At 37.5% G+C, this 20,243-nt stretch overlaps 1 protein-coding gene across 1 annotated transcript in view; it reads right to left on the bottom strand.

The window, feature by feature from the left end:
• Positions 1-20,243, bottom strand: part of F13A1 (coagulation factor XIII A chain) — a 190,398-nt gene that overhangs the window by 40,685 nt on the left and 129,470 nt on the right. The window contains exons 9-10 of the mRNA XM_051970733.1: positions 3,972-4,075; positions 449-537 (exon numbers count right to left, since the gene is read on the bottom strand). Of these exons, the coding sequence (XP_051826693.1) occupies positions 449-537; positions 3,972-4,075 (193 nt within the window). The remainder of the gene's footprint in view (positions 1-448; positions 538-3,971; positions 4,076-20,243) is intronic.

The raw sequence follows: 20,243 nt of genomic DNA, 5'->3' as shown, positions 1-20,243 counted from the left end.
CAATGACATAGTATTTATTTTTTAAAAAGTGCTTAGTTACAGTGCTTGCGTATGATGATGATGATGTTGGGAATTCCCAATTAGAAAAGTATCCCTACCAATGCAGACTGAAACTCTTCTATGACTTGTAGTTTGAGAGATTTGGGCACTGGGAAATTAAATGGTCACAGAGCCAGTAGGTATCAAATCAGAGGCAGACCCGAATTGTCTGAATCCAGGGTTGGTCATTTGTTTACCATGTCTACATACTTTTATATGTCTATGTAAGAGCATGTGCTTGTTCCTAGCTTCAGAATCACCAATTATTCAGAACCACTCTGCCTACAGGTTATAGACAGTCTTTCTGACTATATAGCAACTAATGTGGTACAGTGTGCAAGTAGGAATATTATTGGAAAAGTACAGTCTAAGCCTTAGTCTGCCCCTCGCTCCGCAGGCTTTCACCTACCTCTGCAAAAACAAATGGTGTATCGAACTGGAAGCAGACATGGCCATGCTTAATAGCCTGGACAGAGGCAGGACCACAACGGTACATCCCTAAATGAGAGAGCAAAGGAATGGTTGAGATTATTACTTTCAAATTATGTTAGAGAAATACTAGAAATTAGAGAGATTATCTTTCTTAATGCTGAGGTTTGGTCAATATGGGACAAGACTTCCTAGTTTATTTTGTGCTAAATGGGCCTTCATGGTTTCCTCCTTTTTATGAGAAACTGGAGAAAGTATTTAAACACAAGGCTTCATCCAGGAGGCCTTTTCTTCTTCTTCAGGGAAGTCCCCTCAAATATGAAAGTTTGGAAAAACCTTCATTTCCTCCCAGTTTCTTTATTAATATTGATGGCATCATGATATTCCCACTCACCCATAATCACTCTTAACTTAGTCCTTTTATTCAGCTTCCATATCTAATAAGATTCCAAGTTCTGTTAATTCTGACTTTCCAGTATGAGATATAGTCATCCCCTCTATTCCACCAACAGTTCAATTCCTCATTACCTTTCACCCAGACCAATGTAATAGCTCCAGCAGCTTCCTAACTTCTTCCTGGATCTGAATCTCTCTTTGAGCCATTTTTCACATACTTTAAGTTACAGAAGAATTACAAAGTAATTCTTTCTAATGAATAAATCTCATTATCATTAAAATACTTAGCACAATGCCCAACACCTAGCAAGTGCTATTTAAAGGAATATTTCTTTCCTCTCTTCTCAGGGACCTTAGATATTACCAGACTACTACAGAATTGGTTACTCTACAGCTCAAATTCTCTCCCTATACTGCTTTCCCTTCTTCAATTATCATCTCTACACAGATGATCCTCAGATCTGTTTATCCAGCCTTAACCTCATTTTCGACCTCCAATCTCACATCTCCAACTGCCTATTATACATCCTGACCAGGAGCTCCCAGAGACATCTTCAACTTGACATGTCCAAAACTGAACTCATTATCTTTCCCCTCAAACTCTCCCCTCTGCTTAACTTTCCTATTACTTTGGAGGATACCACCATCTCTCCAGTTATCAAGGTGTCATCCTTGACTCCTCACTGTCTCTCACCCTCCATATCCAATCTGTTACTGAATTCTGTCAATTCTATCTGCACAACATGTCTCATATGGAGTATCCGCTTCTCTCCTCGTATGTTGTACCACCCTGTTACAAATCTTTGTCACTTCATACCTGGATACTGCCGTAGCCTGATGCTGGTTTTCCTGACTCAAGTTTCTGCTCATTCCGCTCATCTAGCACTCAGCTGTCAAAATGATCTTCCAAAAGAGTCCACCCCTATTCACAATTAACTCCAATGGCTCTCTGTTACATGCAGGATGAAATATCCTTTCTTTGCCTTGTAAAGCCCTTTTCTCACCTGGCCCATTCTTACCTTCCCAGCCTTGTTAGATTTTTCTCCCCTCTCTGTTCTGTATAAATCAGTGACATTGATCTCTTTGCTGTTTCTCACACAAGATGCTTCATCTCCGTGTGCATTTTCACTATCTTCATGCCCCTAAAGCTCTTCCTCCTCAACTCTCTCTCTCTCCCAGCTCCTCTGTCCTTTGTCAAGTTTCAGCCAAAATCTCATCTTTTAGAAGTATCTCCTTAATCCCTCAATTCTAGTGCCTTCTCTCTAAGATTACCTCTAATATATGTGTGTATGCATGTGTGTAAGAGTATATATGCATGTGTGTATGTATATGTATGTATGAGTGTAGTAGATATTCTATGTATATGAAAATTGGAGGTAATTTCAGATTGTATATTAATGTGTATATGTATGTATATGGATATTTAAGATGCATATGTATATCTGGAAATTAGAGGTAATCTCAGAGGGAAAGTACCAGCTTTAAAGGGATAAGGAAAAGGTTTTTGCAGAAGGTCATATTTTTAGCTGAACATATATATATATATATGTGTGTGTGTGTGTGTGTGTGTGTGTGTGTTTATATATATATATATATAAACACACACACACACATACATTTACATAACCTTAGACATTACCAATGTTCTACTGAGTTGGTCACTCTACAGCTACTTCTTCTCGCTGTGTTTATGTATATATATACATACACATATATATGTATGTATACATACATACATACACACACATATTTACATCAAGCATGCATCAGAGGGATTTCATTCTTTGGATTTGGATTTCTTCCTAGTTAGCTTAGTGTCTGAAAAATAGCTGAGATTTAGTTTTGTGAATTTATATGTACATTTCTTCATATTACTGTAACCCCTGTTTCCATATGAAATAAAAAGGTTAAGCCTTTATTCTGGTTTAATTAGAATCTCTGGGAGGCCATGGTCCTCAGCACCTTTTAATACTCATCATGCCCATTAGCCCATCCACACAGTCAGAGTCTGAAATAAATTGCTCCAAAATACATTAAAAAATCAAGTCATGGTAAGTTATTTCATAAGAATTGTACAGATGATCCATAGTTTTATTGGGTTTCTAATGCTCCTTCTACCCATCAGACCTTTCACTGATCTCATTCTGAGAGAGTAGGAAAATATTTTTATAGATAATTTAAAGCATTTCTACAGATTTTCTTTTCTTTCTTTCTTCCCTCCTTCCCTCCCTGCTTCCCTCCCTCCCTTCCTTCCTTATTTCCTTCCTTTCCCCCTCCCTCCCTCCCTCCCTCCTTCCCTTCCTTCCTTGATTCCTTCCTTTCTTCATCCCTTCCTTCCCTCCTCCTTCCTCCCTCCCTCCCTTCCTTCCTTTCTTCCTTCCTTTCTTCCTTCCAAAAAATTATTTTATAAAAAAGCCAAGGTAGAGAAATTCCATTAGATTGGGTTGTATTTTCTTTTCCCACAAGAGCCATGAAATTAATTGATTGTTTCTATGGAGAGAGTACTAGATTTGAGCTCTGACAATCTGGTTTTGAATTCCTTATCACCTGAGTAAGCTTGGGCAAACTTCTCAAGTCTCTTAGCTTCAGTTTGCCTACCTATAAACTTAAAATACATAACATCTAAGGTCATTTCCAGCTAAATTTGTGACCTAATAATGAAACTAGAATTTCAAAAAAGAATTTGAAAACAACCCTACAATCTAGGCATGGAACACTATATCCATGATATTATAACTACACTACTGCTATCCTTAATAATAGTAACAACAATAACAACATTTAGCATTTATAGAGCCCTTCAACGTTTGCAAAATGCTTTACTAAAATCTTATTTGAGAGCACTTTAGGTTTACAAAGCATTTCCATTTGGTAATGCAAGTCTTACTAATCCCATTTTGCAGATTAGAAAATTGAGGCTCAACACAGGGTTAGCTGACTTGTTCAAGGTTCTGCCACTAAGTGGCAGATCTGAGATTCAGATCTAGAGAACAGAAATAATTCTGGTTTTGCCTGCTAGGGTCAGCAATTCCTTAAATAACTAAAGCAATTTTAAAGACAAATAAAGAATCAGCCACAAAGCAGTCTCTCAAGTGGTTGCAGTTTACCATCACTGTTTTCTTGAGGGGTGCTGTCCACCACTTGCCACCCTCCAAAACCAACAGGAAGATCAGGTCTGGTCATCCAGGCTTCATTCCAGCAATGGTAGTTCCTTAAAAAAGAACACATAAAAGTCAACTTTTTTTGCTCAGTACTTTCAAAATTAACACTAGCTATAAATATCTTATAGATGTGCGATTGATAACTTATAGAAATGAATAAACCTAGAAATTGCCTGCCAGCGGTGCTGGAACAGGAGAGGGGTGTCAGGGCAAACTCTGAGCTACCGGATGCATCATCAGCTCGGCCGCCGACCTCTGAATTGGTCCATTCTTGTCCATTCTGGAATAAGTATTAAACTCATGCGTAGGTATTAGTTTGGTTAGAAATACCAAGTTCCAACTTTGGGTTATATATAGTTTGGTTTTTATGTTATCTATTTAAAGTTCAATTCAAAACATGTTTTATTAAGCACCTACTGTGTACAAAGGCATTATGAATCAAAAGACAAAATCAACATTTCCTTCCCTTCAAGGAGCTTACATTCTATTGAGGGCATGCAAGATGTGAACAAATAAGTTAATGCAAAGTACATGGGAGATAAGAGAGAATTTTATCATTTGAGCTGTGTATATGTGTGGTTGATGTGGAGAACAGAGGTTATTTGGATAGGAAATACATGCCTCTGGATTCTTTTATATATAGCTTTGACTTGAAACTACCGGGTACCATGGAAACTCGACATTTGAGCCCATCTGGTAAGGCTGGTTTTTCTACCATTCTCTAGCCAATCTCTCCTGCTGATTCTGAGGCAACCTTCCATCAATGGTTCCTCTTTCCATTTCCCTTTCCCTCTCTGAGCTTTGATTTATAAAAAGCATGGTTCTTCATAAGGATTGTTACAGTGATAATCCATCTGGTGTTTATGGTCCTAGACCACTGTATAGAAATAATTTTGTATTCACTATAATTCTACAAAAATCATTATAAATTCACACATAGAGCTAAATCAAGGAGGAAATATAATATATAATATATGATATAATAAAATAATATATAATGTAACAATGGAACCTTCACATAATTCTTGTTTAGAAACTATCTAATCTGCTATTTTAGGGACAGATAGCTCTTCAGAGTTTTCTGTAAAGTTCTTAAAGTAATAGAATATGGGGAAAAAGTGCTATTATGAATCATATAGTTACTGTGATTAAAAGTAATACTGTGATAAAAAGTAATATGTCCTTGCAAAAATGATAACCAACATATTGAAGGCCCTTTAGCTAAGTATAAATTGAAACTATATGTTGAGATAAATTGTATACCTATATTTGTACATATGTATAAATTTACATATATTATGCCATTTTTCAATTGTGTTCAATTCTATGAGCTATAAGATGTGTATATATATATATGCATATTATATATGGCATGTATTTATGTGTCTTTCATATATATATATGAATATAGCATTATCTTGGCCATACCGATTCCAGAAATTGCCAAGGAGCTCAGAAGACAGGAAAGGGATGAAAAAAGATCTTCCATCATTCCCCTCTGAGATCCCCAGGGAGTTTAGGGTGACCCTGGAGCCCAGTGGATGAGCTGATTTTCAAAGACAAGCTTTTCTTTCCCAACATTTCGGATTTGTGGAAAGATGGAAGAAGAAGGCAGGGAAAACTGTGTGGAAGCCTTCAAGGGGGGCAGATTAGATGAGGCCACAGTGGAAATGGAAGAAGGACTACAAACCAAGATGATGATTATGCATTTTCCTTCTTCCCTTTTTCTCTTCTGAAAGGATGTGAACCTGTAGTTTTCTGGTAGCAGGCTTACATCTATTTCACAAACATTTATTTACCTTTATTTTTAAAATGGCAATGAGGTAGTGTAATGGATAAAGCAACTGATCCAGTCAGGAAAATCTCGGTTTAATTTCATCTTTAGACAATTTCTAGTTATATGATCCTGGACAAGTCACTTAGTCTCTGCCCATTTAAATTTCCTCAACTTTAAAATGGGGATAATAATAGTGCCTATGCCCAAGACTGCTGTGAATTTAAAATGAGATAATATTTATAAAAGCACTTTGTAGACCTTAAAGTACTAAAAAGCTACTAATTAGTATTGTCAAAAACTTGGCTTTTCTTTTAAAACAGTAATTGGAATAATGATGATATATTATGAAATGGTCTGTATTTCTAGAAGAATTTATTAGAAAAGTAAGATTCAATATTGGGAAAACTCAGAAATGGGAAGAGATAGATTTAAAACTGATATTTTTCCAGAGTGTGATCTATTATTGGGAGATCAAGCTAGGAAAGTTATTGATTCAGTTTTATAACTTCTCTATGCTTTTATCTGTCACAATAAAAATGTCAAATAGCACACACCCCAGGACTGAGCATTAGACTCCTCCAATAGAGAGCTCTTCCTAACATCGGATTGAGCCGCTGATAATTGCTCTTTGAGTCTAGACATTCAATTAGGTTCAAATTTAACTCAGATTTCAGTTTTTTCCATTAAAACAACATGACTTTTTGGGGAGTGGATTAAAATCCTGATAAACTGTATCTGCAAAATTTCCTTGCTCTATCGGTCTGTCAAAAATGGAGATGAGGTCAGTCTGGCATGAACCAGTCTTGATAAAGCCATCATAAGAGTATACTGTTTTTTTCTTAATGCTTTCTGTTTCTAGATTTTCACTGACTATTCCTTTAATGATTCATTCATTCATTTAAAGATTTCATTCTTTTCTTATCTTAAAAAATTGGGACACGATTTGCTCTTTTCCAATCTTGCATTATGTTTTTCTCCACTATGCCACGCTGACTTATACAGTCCACTGAAACTTCTTTTCCCCCCTGAATACTTTGTGGCTATTAAAGAAAAGTGGTGTTTGCTCATGATATTGAAGTCTGAGACTAATCACCTATTTACAATTTCACTCCTAAATATGCTTATTCTCCAATTTGTGTATAACATCAATGTTTCTGTTATTTAATTCTGTTATTTAATCTCTGTAGCTTCTTTTCTTTTTCTTTTTCTTTTTCTTTCTTTTTTTTTTTAAACTAGGTCTATTTCTTTGATGGAGAATCAGCCTAATCAGTGGGAGAAAGAAGTGGACCTGGAATCAAAGGACCTGACTTCAGGTCTCAATTTTATTACTTAACTAGCTTGATTATCTTTTTGTTGTTGTTCAAGTGTTTTTCAGTCCTGTCTGACTCTTCATGATCCTGTTTGTAGTTTTCTTGAGAAAGATGCTGAAATGACTTGCCATTTCTTTTTCTAGATCATCTTTACAGATGAGGACATTGAGGCAAACTGGGTTAAAAACTAGCTTAATATTCTACATCTAGTTAATATCTGAGACTGGATTTGAATTCAGAAAGGTGTCTTTATGATTCTAGGCTGTGTTCTGTACACTGTGGGGCTACCTAGTTGATCTTGGTTATGTTGGGCAGTCAGTTTCTTAGAAACTCAATTTCCCCTTCCATAAATGAGGATAAGAACATATACTTACGCTAGCTTCTCCATATGTTGTTGTTGTTTTTAAATTGTTCCTTGTTTCTTTTGTAAACAATATTTTATTTTTACAAACACATGCAAAGATAGTTTTCATCATTTATCTTTGCAAAACCTTGTGTTCCAAATTTTTCTCCCTCTCCCTCCCCTTTCCCCTTCCCTAACACAGCAAGCAATCTGATATAAGTTAACCATCTTCACATTGTTTTGAGATTAAAATGAGTTAATATGGGGTGAAGAACATTAGATCTGGGGTCAGAGGACTCAGGTCAAATCATAATTATCACTTATTGTCTATTAGGCAAGTTATTCACCTCTCGAAGTTAATCTATAAAACATGGGTGTTTGATTCAATGATCTCTAAGATGTCTTCTAGCCTCGAATTTATGAACTGATAAATATTTGCAGAAATCCTTTGCACAGTCTCTCTTTTCTCTGTTCACATAGCTACTACCCCAGCCCTGGTCCTCATGTTCTTTTCCATGAACTATTGTATTAGCTTGTTTCCTGGCCTCCTTCTCTTAGGTCTTCCTTCTTTCTATTCCATCCTTCACATAGCTGCCAAAATAATCTCTTTTTTTTGAGGTACACTAGGGGAAGGAAGAGAAGGGGATAAGCATTTATTTATATAGTACCTATTATGTGTCAGGCAGGCCCTATGCTAAAAGCTTTACAAATACTGTCTTATTTCATCCTCACAACAGTCATAGGAGGTGGGGGCTTTTATTACCCTCATTTTATATATAATAAACTGAAGCAAATAGAAGTAAAGTGATATTGTGCAGGGTTACCCAGCTTGTAGATGTTTGATACTGGATTTGAATTCAGCTCATTTTGATTCCAGGCCTGGCATTTTGCCCACTGTACCCCTTACTGCCAGTAGGTTCTTTAGCATTTGGATCCAATTTAACTGCCCAGCCTTATTTCATTATACTCTATCACATAGTCTACAATACAAACCGACATGATTGCATGTTGTTCTTAATCTTAAAAGCAGCCTTCCACCTCTCTGCATTTGCTTCATTCGTGCTCTATCTCTTTAGAATGTAAGATTCTCAAGGGCAGGATCTGTATCTTTGTTTACCCAAGTGCTACACAGACTTAGTTTGTAAGCACTTACATGTGTGTTCATTAATTCAAGATTGAGCTTAGGAGCCAAGTCTTCTTTGTAGATAAATGGGTTCTTTTTACAAGTATATTGTTTATATCTCTCTTTATTCCTGTTATATTCTATACTATATTATCATTTTCTGTTAGTAACTGACCTCACCTCCACCTCCATCCCTGTGCTGTCATATAAGATAATTGAGAATAGAGTCTAGATTAATTTTTAACATTATAGTTCTAATACTCAGTACAATATTAGGAACTTAATATTGTTGAATTGTATATCCTTAACATTTCTTCCCATCTCATGGTTGTCTGTTTTACGTGTTAAGTAAGCTCTTAGAGGGCAAGAATTGGATCTATAAAATTCAGTTTTTATGGAATCTTCTACAGTTCCATATAAAATAGACACTTGATATAGTGAGTCTCAATTAAATGGAATGTTCCAGTTGTCTTTCCCTATTAAAGTAAGACCATTTTCCCCCAACTTGTGTGATTGAATATTTTTCTAAAATACATGAGTAATTCAATTCTTCTAAGACAGAGGATCTTACATTTTTGTATTATCATTGCTTTGTTATTTCAGTTTTGTCCAACTCTTCATTATCCCATTTGGGGCTTTCTTGGCAGAGATATTAGGGTTTGCTGTTTCCTTCTCCAGCTCTTGTGACAGATGAAGAAACTGAGGCAAACAGAGTTAGGTGACTTGCCAAGCTGAAGCGAGATTTTGATTTAGGAAATTAAGTCTTCCTGATTTTAGGCCCAGCATTCTAATCACTGTACTACCTAGTAGCCCCAGTCATTATTCTAATTATCGATTATTATCATGTGATCTTATGGTTATAGATATAGAACAGTGACATCAATCTTAAGTAGAAAGGCAGGGGCCATTAACCATAATGAGGAACCCCACAGGCCAAATATTGACTCAGAAAACTACATATTCACATCATCTGTGTTCTGTGGTAGTTCTGTTCTTGTTGTTGTTGTTGTTGTTAAATCTTTCCCAATTATATTTTAATTTGGTTCTGGACCATTCAGGAGTGCAGTGGGCAATGCAAACTGGATTGCTTGACACCTCTGATGTAGAAGGTAGGGACAATCAGGCAGGCTACACTGTACCCAGGATAATAAACCCTGAATGTTTAGGGTCATGAGATCTTAGATTTGGACCTGGGAGGAATCTTAGAGATCTCTAAATCCAAACCTTCCATTTTATAGGTGAGGAAACTAAGACTCACAGAGGTAAAGTATCTTGTCCAGAATCACCAAGACAGCATAATCCCAAAATAGGGATTAAAATAAAGCTTTTTTTTTTTTTTTTTGGCTCTCTTTAAACAAAGTTCTGCTCTGTGTTTCCTTGTTGTCTCTTCCCCTCAATAGTAGAGATAAAAAAAATTCCAGGTAAATTAAAGTTCTGATAAATTGAGGTTTTCATGATGCTTTTTATAATGATTAGCAAAGGCTACCTTATCCTTTATTTTATTTTCTGTGCGCCTCTCAAAAGTCAGGGACGGCTGGCAATTTTTGTGCTTCTTTGCAAAGCATTGCTGTATCCTTGCGGAATGCTAATACCCTGGCAGTGCTGTTGCAAGAAACCCTTCAGAGTTTCTGCAGTGGCTCTTCACCAATGGCACATGGCCAGGAGCGCCTTTTTATTTCTCCTCAGGCAAACAGCACCTCTAACAGCTAGGTAGCTCCTTATGCGAGGCTAGTATTGGTTCCCCAGTACTTGGAAGCAAAGAGACCAGCTCTAAAAAGATGCCTTATCCCTAACATCTGGCTAAGGTCATGTCCGTTATTGGGGGGAGAGTGGCCACAGGGAGGGGGAAAACCAGACCCAGTATATTCTCCACCCACCAAGGTCAGCTTCGGCAGCTATGAGTGCTGAATGTTCAAGGTAATAAAGTGGTTAATTAAAGCAATGAGGGCTTTAATGCCTTCACTTGGCTGGATGCTTAAGCACACCACAGGGTCATCTCATTTACAATCTGTCCAGAAAGTTTCAAAGAGAAATAGTTCTTAAAAGCAAAGAAAGAGAGATGGGCCTGTAACTTTGTTTCTACAGTTTTATTAGGGCCCAAGGGAAAGCACAAACAAGACAGAGAAAAGCCCTAAAGGAGCTGACTTGGAACAGTTTCAAGAATAAACCAAAGTGTTTGAATTCTTTTATTGCAAAGAATGGTAGGGGATGGAAAAAAGCCATCATTTACCTGGGAAATAATTTGTATTCTGGTGGCAGATAGAACAGACCCACCTCCCCTCTTCTACTTCTGGGCACCTAATGCAGGCAATGATATTAGCAATAAGGGAAAAAAAAGTTGGAGTTTTAGCATTCTTAAATTCTGACCATTCTAGTCACAATAGATTTTTAAAAAAAGGAAGTGGAAAGAAATCAGTGGGCTCTGAGGCTTGTCTAACAAGACATTTCAAAGTGGAAATGAAAGCCTGGATGGAGGAAAAACTTGTCAGTTAGGAAAGTTAATGAAGCAAGATGACAGAAAAGGAATTATTCAGAGAAAGGGAGGCATGTCAGTGGAATCTTTTATGTGGCTGAGAGCCTGGTGCCCTGCTTTGTACTGTGGGATGTTGCTGTTTCCTCTTAGGGGCCGGGGAGGAGGTTCGAAGCAGGAAGTCTTGGTCTTCTCCAGGGACAGGTGAGTTAATGGGGCTTGCCAGAGGCCTAGCCAGGTATGTGCAGACCTGAGCTCTGCAGAGTCTGTGTCCTATGAGGCCCTTTATTTCTCTGATGTTGGGCGCTAACTGAAGAATTCCCTAAGGAAGCAATCAGAAATAGCCTAACTTTTGCAGTAGGGCTGTGAGAGAGATGAATGGAGGTTGTCAAGGAAAATCTAATATAGAAAAGATGGGATTGCAGGAAACAATCACCAGACAAACAAACAAAAAAGAGGGAGATGTTTGGAGGATTTGTGCTAGCCTCCTTCTTGCCCGGCTAAATGACTGCTCACTCAAGATAAGAGGCAAGAATGTCGAAAAATAGTCATACCAGCAAAGCATTTTACCAAATAGAACCCTGGCATAAAACATGGGCTCTCTCCTTTCCTATCTTCCCAGCTCTTTTCTGTTTTCTGTTTCTATTACTCTGCTTTCCTCTTATAACCCAGGTTTCCAGAAAAGCTTGAAGCATTTTGAATGAAACTTCTAATTAATGGAGAGGATGCTGACTCAATAATGTTGGACCATGCCTAGCTGTGTGAGGGTTGAGGATGACTCCAGAGCTTTTTCTCCATCAATTATGAGCATCTCATGCAAAATCGCCAGTTTTTGGCTGGAATCCTGAGTTAGATTCATCTCTCTCCTTCCCCTGCTCTTTCTTTGTTTCTGTCTCTCTGTCTCTTTCTGTTCCTCTAACTCTCTCCATCTGTCTATCTCTTGTGTCTCTGATTCTGTCTCTCCCTCCCTCCCCTTTTTCTCTGTCTCTCTCACTCTGTGTCTCTCTGTCTCTGTTGTTCCCCCCGTCCTGCCCCAGTCTGTCACTGTCTCTTCACTGATCTATCTAGAACCTTCATAGCACACTGCCTAGTTCTATAAATGTTTGTGGACTGACTAAAAACCATTGATACCAGAGAGATTGAGAGAGAGTGAATAAATTATTTCTAAGTAATTTGAGGGTTTTGTGGCATATTCTAAAATGTAAAAAAAATTCTTCATTTACATATAGAATAAAATACTTCAAGTTTCCATCTACAAACTTTTCTATAAAATATATTCCTGAGTTTCAGATATATGTATATGTATATACATATGAGGCAGCTAGGTGATATAGTAGACAGAATATCAGGTGGAGTCAGGGAGATTTATCTTCCTGAGTTCAAATCTGACTTCAGATATGTACAGGCAAGTCCCTTACTCCTGTTTGCCTCTGTTTTCTCATCTGTAAAATGAACTGGAGAGGGAAATGGCAAATCACTCCAATATTTTTGCCAAGACAACTTCAATTAGGGTCAGAAAGTTTTGGATATGACTAAATTGACTGAGCAACAAACATACACACATTCATATATAATAGAATACACATTCATATGTATGTATATCAAACTATGATGTTTTTCATTCCTGCTAAGAAGATTGTCCTGCTAAGTCTGTAGTCATAGATCTTAAGGGAATTTTCATGCATCTTTAAGAATAATCCACTTTTTTTAAAAAAGAAAAACAATCAATCTTTGATTATTAATACTCTGATTTGTCTTTTACCATTCCATTAAAGTTCTACTCCATTGCATCTTTTTTGGCATCAAGGCAAGGCTAAGATCTTAAAAACTGGGATAACATAATAAAAATTCTGGCACTACCAACATAGAAAGATGTGTGTGTATATGTGTTTGTGTGTGTGTGTGTGTGTGTGTGTGTGTGTGTGTGTGTGTGTGTGTATGAGAGAGAGAGAGAGAGAGAGAGAGAGAGAGAGAAAGAGAAAGAGAGAGAGAGAGAATAAAAAAGAATGGAGAGGAGAAGAATGGAGAGAAGGAGAAGAGCCACAAGAAGAACGAGGAGGAGGAGAATCATCTTAAGTAAGTAAAGAAAAAGCAATCTTCAGTTTAGTTACTAGTTAATGAATTGTTTTGACCACCCCAAATCAGGAAACCATCCACTAAGGAATACTTTTTAAACTTGGGACTGAAAAGGTTCGTGGATAAAATTCATGAGGTCCAAGATTTTTTAAAATTTTCATAACCATGTTTCAGTGTAATTGTTTTGCTTTATAATTGTTGGCCTTTATAATACTATATATTTTGTATACTTAAACATTTTTTTTCCAGAGGAATCTGTAAACTTCATCAGATTGCCAAAGGGGCCTATAACATACAAAAGGTTAATCACTTTTTCACTAAGGTGTAGAGGGATTATGATCTGCCTTAATGGGGAAATTATGCGTACTAATGAAATGAAATATCTTTTAACATGAAAATAATGAAAACTACTCAGATACTTGATTTCTATCCTCTCTCAAGCCACCCTTTTCAGTTCTTCTCTGTCTGCTGTCATTTGTTACCAGAGGTGGCAGGGTTGAGATGAGAGCAGAGACAGAATTCATTTCCTCAGGGCTGTTCCACATTAACAGTGATGATGGTAAAGAAAGAGAATCATAGGAATGATTCAGATAAGGTTTAGGAATTACTTGCAGATTTCAGGTATCCATGTTGACCTTTCCTCTCATTATCAGGGAATTTAGCAGTGCTTGGGATATTAATATAGGGCTTAAAAAATCATTCAGCATTGCTGTTAAATCTCTTTCTGTGGCAAGAAAGCCAGGGGAAATGGGAATAAAGACTGGCTAATGCTCTACTACCTAGCTCTGCACCCAACAAAAGACTATTTCATACTGCTAGTAAACACATTTATGTCTGCAATTCTGAAAACATATCAGAGCTTGCTTTCTTTTCCTCCTTTTCAGAGGGCTTTTTTCCTTTGAAAAATGGAAAAACATCAACAAATGCCTGAACTTATATCCTGTAAGGCAGGCTTTTTCAACACATTCTGGAATTAAGTATTTATTTGCACATATGTATTATCTAAAACATTTTTAACAACCAAACCAACAGATTCAATAAATCCCAGAATTATACTTCTGCATTGAATAGCCTTTTGTGAATATAATATTCCAAATCTGATAGCACCCAAATGCATATATATGCCTATATATGTGTGTATGTATAAAAATTCTGATTTATACTGGTGTGACCCTGGCTAAATCATTAATCTTTTAGTGCCTTCAGACAATTCTCAAAGCTTATAATGTGCAGAGCATGTGGTCATCTAGATTAGTAGAAGAATTTTCCTCACTGGGAGTTCCCTAGATCAATGAAATTATAATAGGTAAAAAACAAAAAACAAAACCCCCAAAACACCAAACAAAAACTACCTTACACGGGCCAGTACCTTTTCTACAATTTGTAGTCTAAGAAAGCTACTTCGAAAAACAAGGAATTTAAATGCCTTGCCCAGTCATTTGGTCAGAGGCAGCACCTGAAACCAAGTTCCTGGCTTTGAGACTCTCTCTGCATTATTCACTGTACCATGTTGTCCCACAGATACATATCTATATAGATAGATACACATACATAGCCTACATATACATATGCAAATATGTGTGCATATTTGCATATGTATATACTTGTGTATATATGTATTTTGCTTGTTGTTTTATTGATTAATTGTATCTAATTCTTCATGACTCCATTTGGGGTTTCTTGGCAAAGATACTGAGGGAGTTTGCCATTTCCTTCTCCAATTCATTTTACAGGTGACAAAATGGAGCATAACAAGGTAAAATGATTTGTCTTTAGTTTTCAATCTTTCTACCTACCTACCTACCTATTTATTCATCCATCCATCTATCTATCTCCATATATACATATATATGCATACATTTATATGTGTAGGGTCAATAGTTGGTATAGTGGATAGAGCACTGGCCTTAGAATCTGGAACATCTTCCTGAGTTTAAATCTGGTCTCAGACACCTGCTAGCTGTGTGGCCCTGGGCAAGTCACTTAACCTGGTTTGCCTCAGTTTCCCCATCTATAAAATGAGCTGGAGAAGGAAATGGCAAATCACTCTAGGATCTCTGCAAAGAAAATCCCAAATGGGGTTGCAAAGAGTCAAATACTACTGAAAAGTGACTAAGCAATTATCTATGTATAGACCAGAACTGTGATTTCCTTAGTTTAGGGAATCTCAGGGAAGGAAGCTCTTTCCATCAATGCAGATGGATGGATGCCTGCTTTTCAGCCCCTTGTCATTCCTGATGAGGAGCCTTCCTCTGCCCTCATCATCATCAGTGGTCATCCACTTTGGATAAGACTTTGGGCCAGCACGTGTGCATACAAGAAGATGTAACACGAATGGATAGTGGTATGCTTGACTCCCTTGCTTGGAGGAAGATGGCTCATGTCAAAATGCTTTCTCTTAGAGAAATTTAATATTGTTCATTGGAGGCAGTGTGACATAGTGTAAAGAACCTTCTATATGAAGACCGAAGACCCTTGGTTCAAATTCTGAGTCCCTCATTTACTAGGTCTGTAATCTTGGGCAAATCAGCTCTATAAAGCTTAAGCTCTTCATCTATTAGATGATAATAATAATGATCGTGCTACTTATTTTACGGGGGTGCTACTGAGATAATTCAATGAAATAATATTTGTGGAGCACTTTGTAATTGTAAAGCACTATATAAATGTAAGTTATTAATATCATTCTACCTAAGCACTTCTTGTGTTGACAAAATCAATTCTCTCTATTTACTCTGCATGTGGAAGAAATCCTTTGAAAATCAAGTAACTAACCACCTCCCTTTCTCCAGCTAGGATGTGAGAGAGAACAAACCTTCTATCCAGCTGGAAGAGAGAAAAGCCTATTCCTAGCATGGAAAGTGTTTATTCTTAGCCTGGGGAATGTTGTAGAGAAGACCTGAATAAGAATCCAGCATGAGGAAACTGGATAATTTCCCAGCTCCTCCCAAGTCACATCTTCATAGTGTGGCTCACAATTAAAAAAAAAATTCCAGATATATTCAAAATATAAAAACTCATTCTGAAAGTCAAATAAAAATGATCTTCAGATGATTTCCCATTTAGTTTCACCTATATATCTACTCTCCTCAGTGGGAATAATCCGGAGCTGATCACACACCTCCCACACACCTTATTTTATTTATTTAGTTCCACTCACCAAGTGTTTATTCTTACACATAGATTATCATCACAAGGAGCCACTCATTCAATAAATATTTATTAAGCACCTACTGTGTGCAAGGCACTGTGCTAAATGTCAGAGATGCAAAGAAAGGTAAAAGACAGACATTACTCTCAAGGAGCCTTCTCCTTTTTCAGGTAAGGAGAATGCTGGTAACTGTGCTTGGAGGGAAAGGACTCCCCTAGCCATATCTATAAGTCCAATAAGTTTAAACACCTGTTTTTATCTACTTTCTATTCTATGAAGCCCTTTATGAAATGAGGTGACCAAATTCAAGTTATTCCAAGGGGAGGTCAAACCATTAATTTATTTCATGCCTGATGAAATCATGTTCCTGACTCTTCCCTCCCCAGGACACCCTCACATACCCATTCATTCTTTTGACTGTGGTTGAACCCTGAGCAAGCGTCTTCATTAAACTGTCCATAGTGATTCATAGATGCTTTCCCCTAGAGGTTACAAATAATTCAGAAACCATCAGCACACCAGGGACAAGTAGCTGAAATTGGTTCTTGCAATGGCTGTTACCTTGTACTTGTCTACACTGAATTTCATTTACTATCACGAGGTTCAATAGCTCGGGTCGGGTATGTCCTTTTGATGGTCTACCGCTGTTCTCTCCTCTGACTGGTTGAAATTATCCTCTCATTCAGTCACTCGCCATTTATAATATGATGGCAGTGGGCAAAGGACTCTTCTACACTGTATGGAAAGGTGGGAAAACTCCATAATGAACTAAGTGTGTGCTAAGGGAGAACAGGAACACATTGCTTACAAATCATAATCACAATCATAATGACTTACATTTAGATAGTATTTTAAGTACTTACAAAGTGCTTAATATATATTATCTCATTTGATCCTCACAACAACTTTATGAGGTAAAAGATAGTATCTATAACCCCCAATTTTTAGTTAAGCTTACTAAAGTATACAGAAATTAATTCACTTTCTCAGCGTCACATCATTAGTAAGGATTTGAGAAAGGATTCAAATTCAGATTCTCCTGACTCCAAATCCAGTGCTCTACCCATCATGTATCCTGTCCCCTGACTCTCACCTATCAAGAAACCAAGTTGGGACTTAATAATGTAGTAAATGAGAGAGGACTAAAAAAATAATGTGAATACTTTTTGAGCCTCAGTTTCTTCTTTTGTAAAACTAGAAATGTTATTGATTTAAAAAATCACCTATTGTGAGGAAAACATATTGTCAGTTTTGTTTGACCTGATTTGTGATTTCATTGAGGAAACTCCCACTAAGCACCCATTAGTAGATCTGTATTTCACAGCCTAAGAAGAGAATTGAGATGATAAATGATTTGTCTAGGGTCACACAAACACCATATGCAGAAGCAGCACAGGAAGCCAGGTCTTTCTGACTGTCAGAAAGTCTCCTATCTTCTATGCCGAATGAACTGTTATGGGTAGTATAGAGTAACAGAGAGAAGGAGTGGGTCATGGTTAGGATGCTAACCTCTGTCGGGAAGTCCTGGGTTCAAATTCTGCCTCTGGCACATATTGGTTGAAGTGATCCTAGGCAAGGCATTTAACTCTTTGGAGCCATAGACAACTCTATAACACCATAAGTTGCAGAGAAGGGGTTGACCTGCACTGGAAGGGAGGGAGTTTCCTGGTTTAGGAGTTTCCTATGGGAATAAAATCACAGGTCTAGTGCCAATCCCCTGAAGCAACAAATCTTCAAGACTAATGTTTATTTGGCTAGTAATCAGAAAATTAACACATGCACACCATGTCTACAATTATCCTCACTGTCCCTGGCCCCAGCTCAGCTTCTACCTTGATCTCTTAGCCATTGGAGAAGTAGACACAGTGATAACTGGTACCTGCTGGTACAAAGAAATACCATACAGACTATAAGTAATGATGGACTACAGATCAAAGGAGAGAAAAGAGCCAGATGGATTCAGTCCAGAAAGGGTTCATGGAAGAGGATAACCTGAAGAATTGCTTTGAAGGAGAGAGGGGAAAGAGACTGGAAGAACTGAAGGAAATGGGGCATTTCATATGGAGGGAGTGACAAATTTAAAAGCTCAAAGATAAGTGATGAAATCAGGTAAGAGAAGAAAACTATTTGACTGGAGTTTGTAGTGGGAAACACAATGATGAAAGATGAGAGATATAAAGTGAGAGAAAGAGTTTACTCTTGCAAGAATTTCATCTGATCATACTCTTTTTCAATCTAGGCAAACCTAAATGATACTTTTTGGTAGCAATGATGCTACATGCAGAGTGATAACCGGGGGTAGGGTGAATGTGGGTTTTGTCTCAGGGTACTAACATCATTTCTTTGACTCACTACCATTGGTTCAGTTTGGAGCAATCCCCTGAATCGACAGATTCAGAATAGACAGCGTCAGAGAAGAAAGATCAACAAAATCTCTAAACCCACATTGAAACAATCCCCTGCTCTTTCAATTAAGGAAATTATGAAGACATCTAGGCTCTGTTTAAGTCGTTTCAGAACATCTATACCTCCTGAAAGATCCCAGTCTCTTTTGAGAAACTAAGACAGGGTGAAAGTGGGAAGAGGGATCCTCAAAATAAAACCACAGCAAGAGTAAGAGCCACCTTCAGGTGAATTCCGGGGAATCACTTATAGCTTTATGAAATGGGAAGGGCACCTCTGAAATTGCTCTTAAAGTTACCTGGAATTTGACAAAAATCAAAGTGACTTTTGGCTTGAGATTTGCAGAGGGATTGAATGTGGAGGGTTCAGGGATTCACAGAGCTTAGTCCCACTTCTCCAACTTTCCCTGACCCTCCAACTTTCCCTGCCCATTTAGTAGGCCTTGGGGAGTTTCCTGAAATTGAATCTGAGGTTCATCAGAACCTGTTCAATCAGAATCTAAGGCCTCTTCCAGAGCTATGATTCTTCAGTGAAAGAGGTGGGGAGAAACTTTGGACTGAACAATGAAACATAGTTTTCAAATGTGTGTATGGAAAAGACAAAAATCATTGAGTTTTACAGTTGGAAAGAATGCTATTGCTCCAATGGATCTTGAACTCACTGATTTTACTATTCCACACAATGACATGAATTTCAGCCTACCCATGCCTGCTCATTCTGGGTAATTGTTCTTTGTGTACTCTCAACAATTAGAAATAATAATAATATCTAAATTTATATAGTGCTTACCATGTAGCAGATACTATGGAAGTGCTTTACAATGATTTCATTTGATCCTCACAACTACCTTGGGAGGCAGATGTTATTATTATAACCATTTTACAAGTGCATCTACCTTGGGAGGTGCATGTATCTTGCAACTTGCATCTACAGCATCTTGGGAAGTAGATTCTTATACCTATTTTACAGCTGAAGAAACTGAGGCAAACAGGAATGAAGTGACTTGCTCAAACTAAACTTAAGCTAGTTTAATCTGAGGTTAAATTTGAACTCATATCTTCCTAACTTCAGACTCTATGCTCCATCCCTTGTGCCAGCTAACTGCCTTAATAAACCCCAGAGAAATACTTAATCTAGAATACTGGATTTGGAATCAGGATGACTCATCTCCCTGAGTTCAAGTCCAGCCTCAGACATTTACTTGCTGTGTGACTTTGGGCAAGCCCCATACCCCTGTTTGCCTCAGTTTCCTCATCTGTGAAATGAGCTGGAGAAACAAAACTTCTTTATCTTTGTCAATAAAACCCCAAATGGGGTCACAACAATCAGACATAACTAAAAAACAACTTAATGAATTAAGTCTTGGGGATGCAAAGGAGCCATGTTACAATTAGAGCGACAACATATAAGTAACTAGATCTGCTCAATATATACAGAGAATAAATAGAAAGTATTCACGGAAGAAAATCCCAGAAGTGATGAGGGATGGTAAGAAGTGATGGAGGGTAGAAAGGGTCTTCTGGATAAGTGGATATTTGAGCTGAGGTTTAAAAGATTCCAGGGAG

The sequence above is a fragment of the Antechinus flavipes genome, chromosome 1 (assembly GCF_016432865.1).
Source record: "Antechinus flavipes isolate AdamAnt ecotype Samford, QLD, Australia chromosome 1, AdamAnt_v2, whole genome shotgun sequence".
NCBI classification, from domain to species: domain Eukaryota; kingdom Metazoa; phylum Chordata; class Mammalia; order Dasyuromorphia; family Dasyuridae; genus Antechinus; species Antechinus flavipes.
The sequence above is the reverse complement of the archived record's forward strand: the minus strand, read 5'-3'. Positions and strand labels throughout refer to the sequence as shown.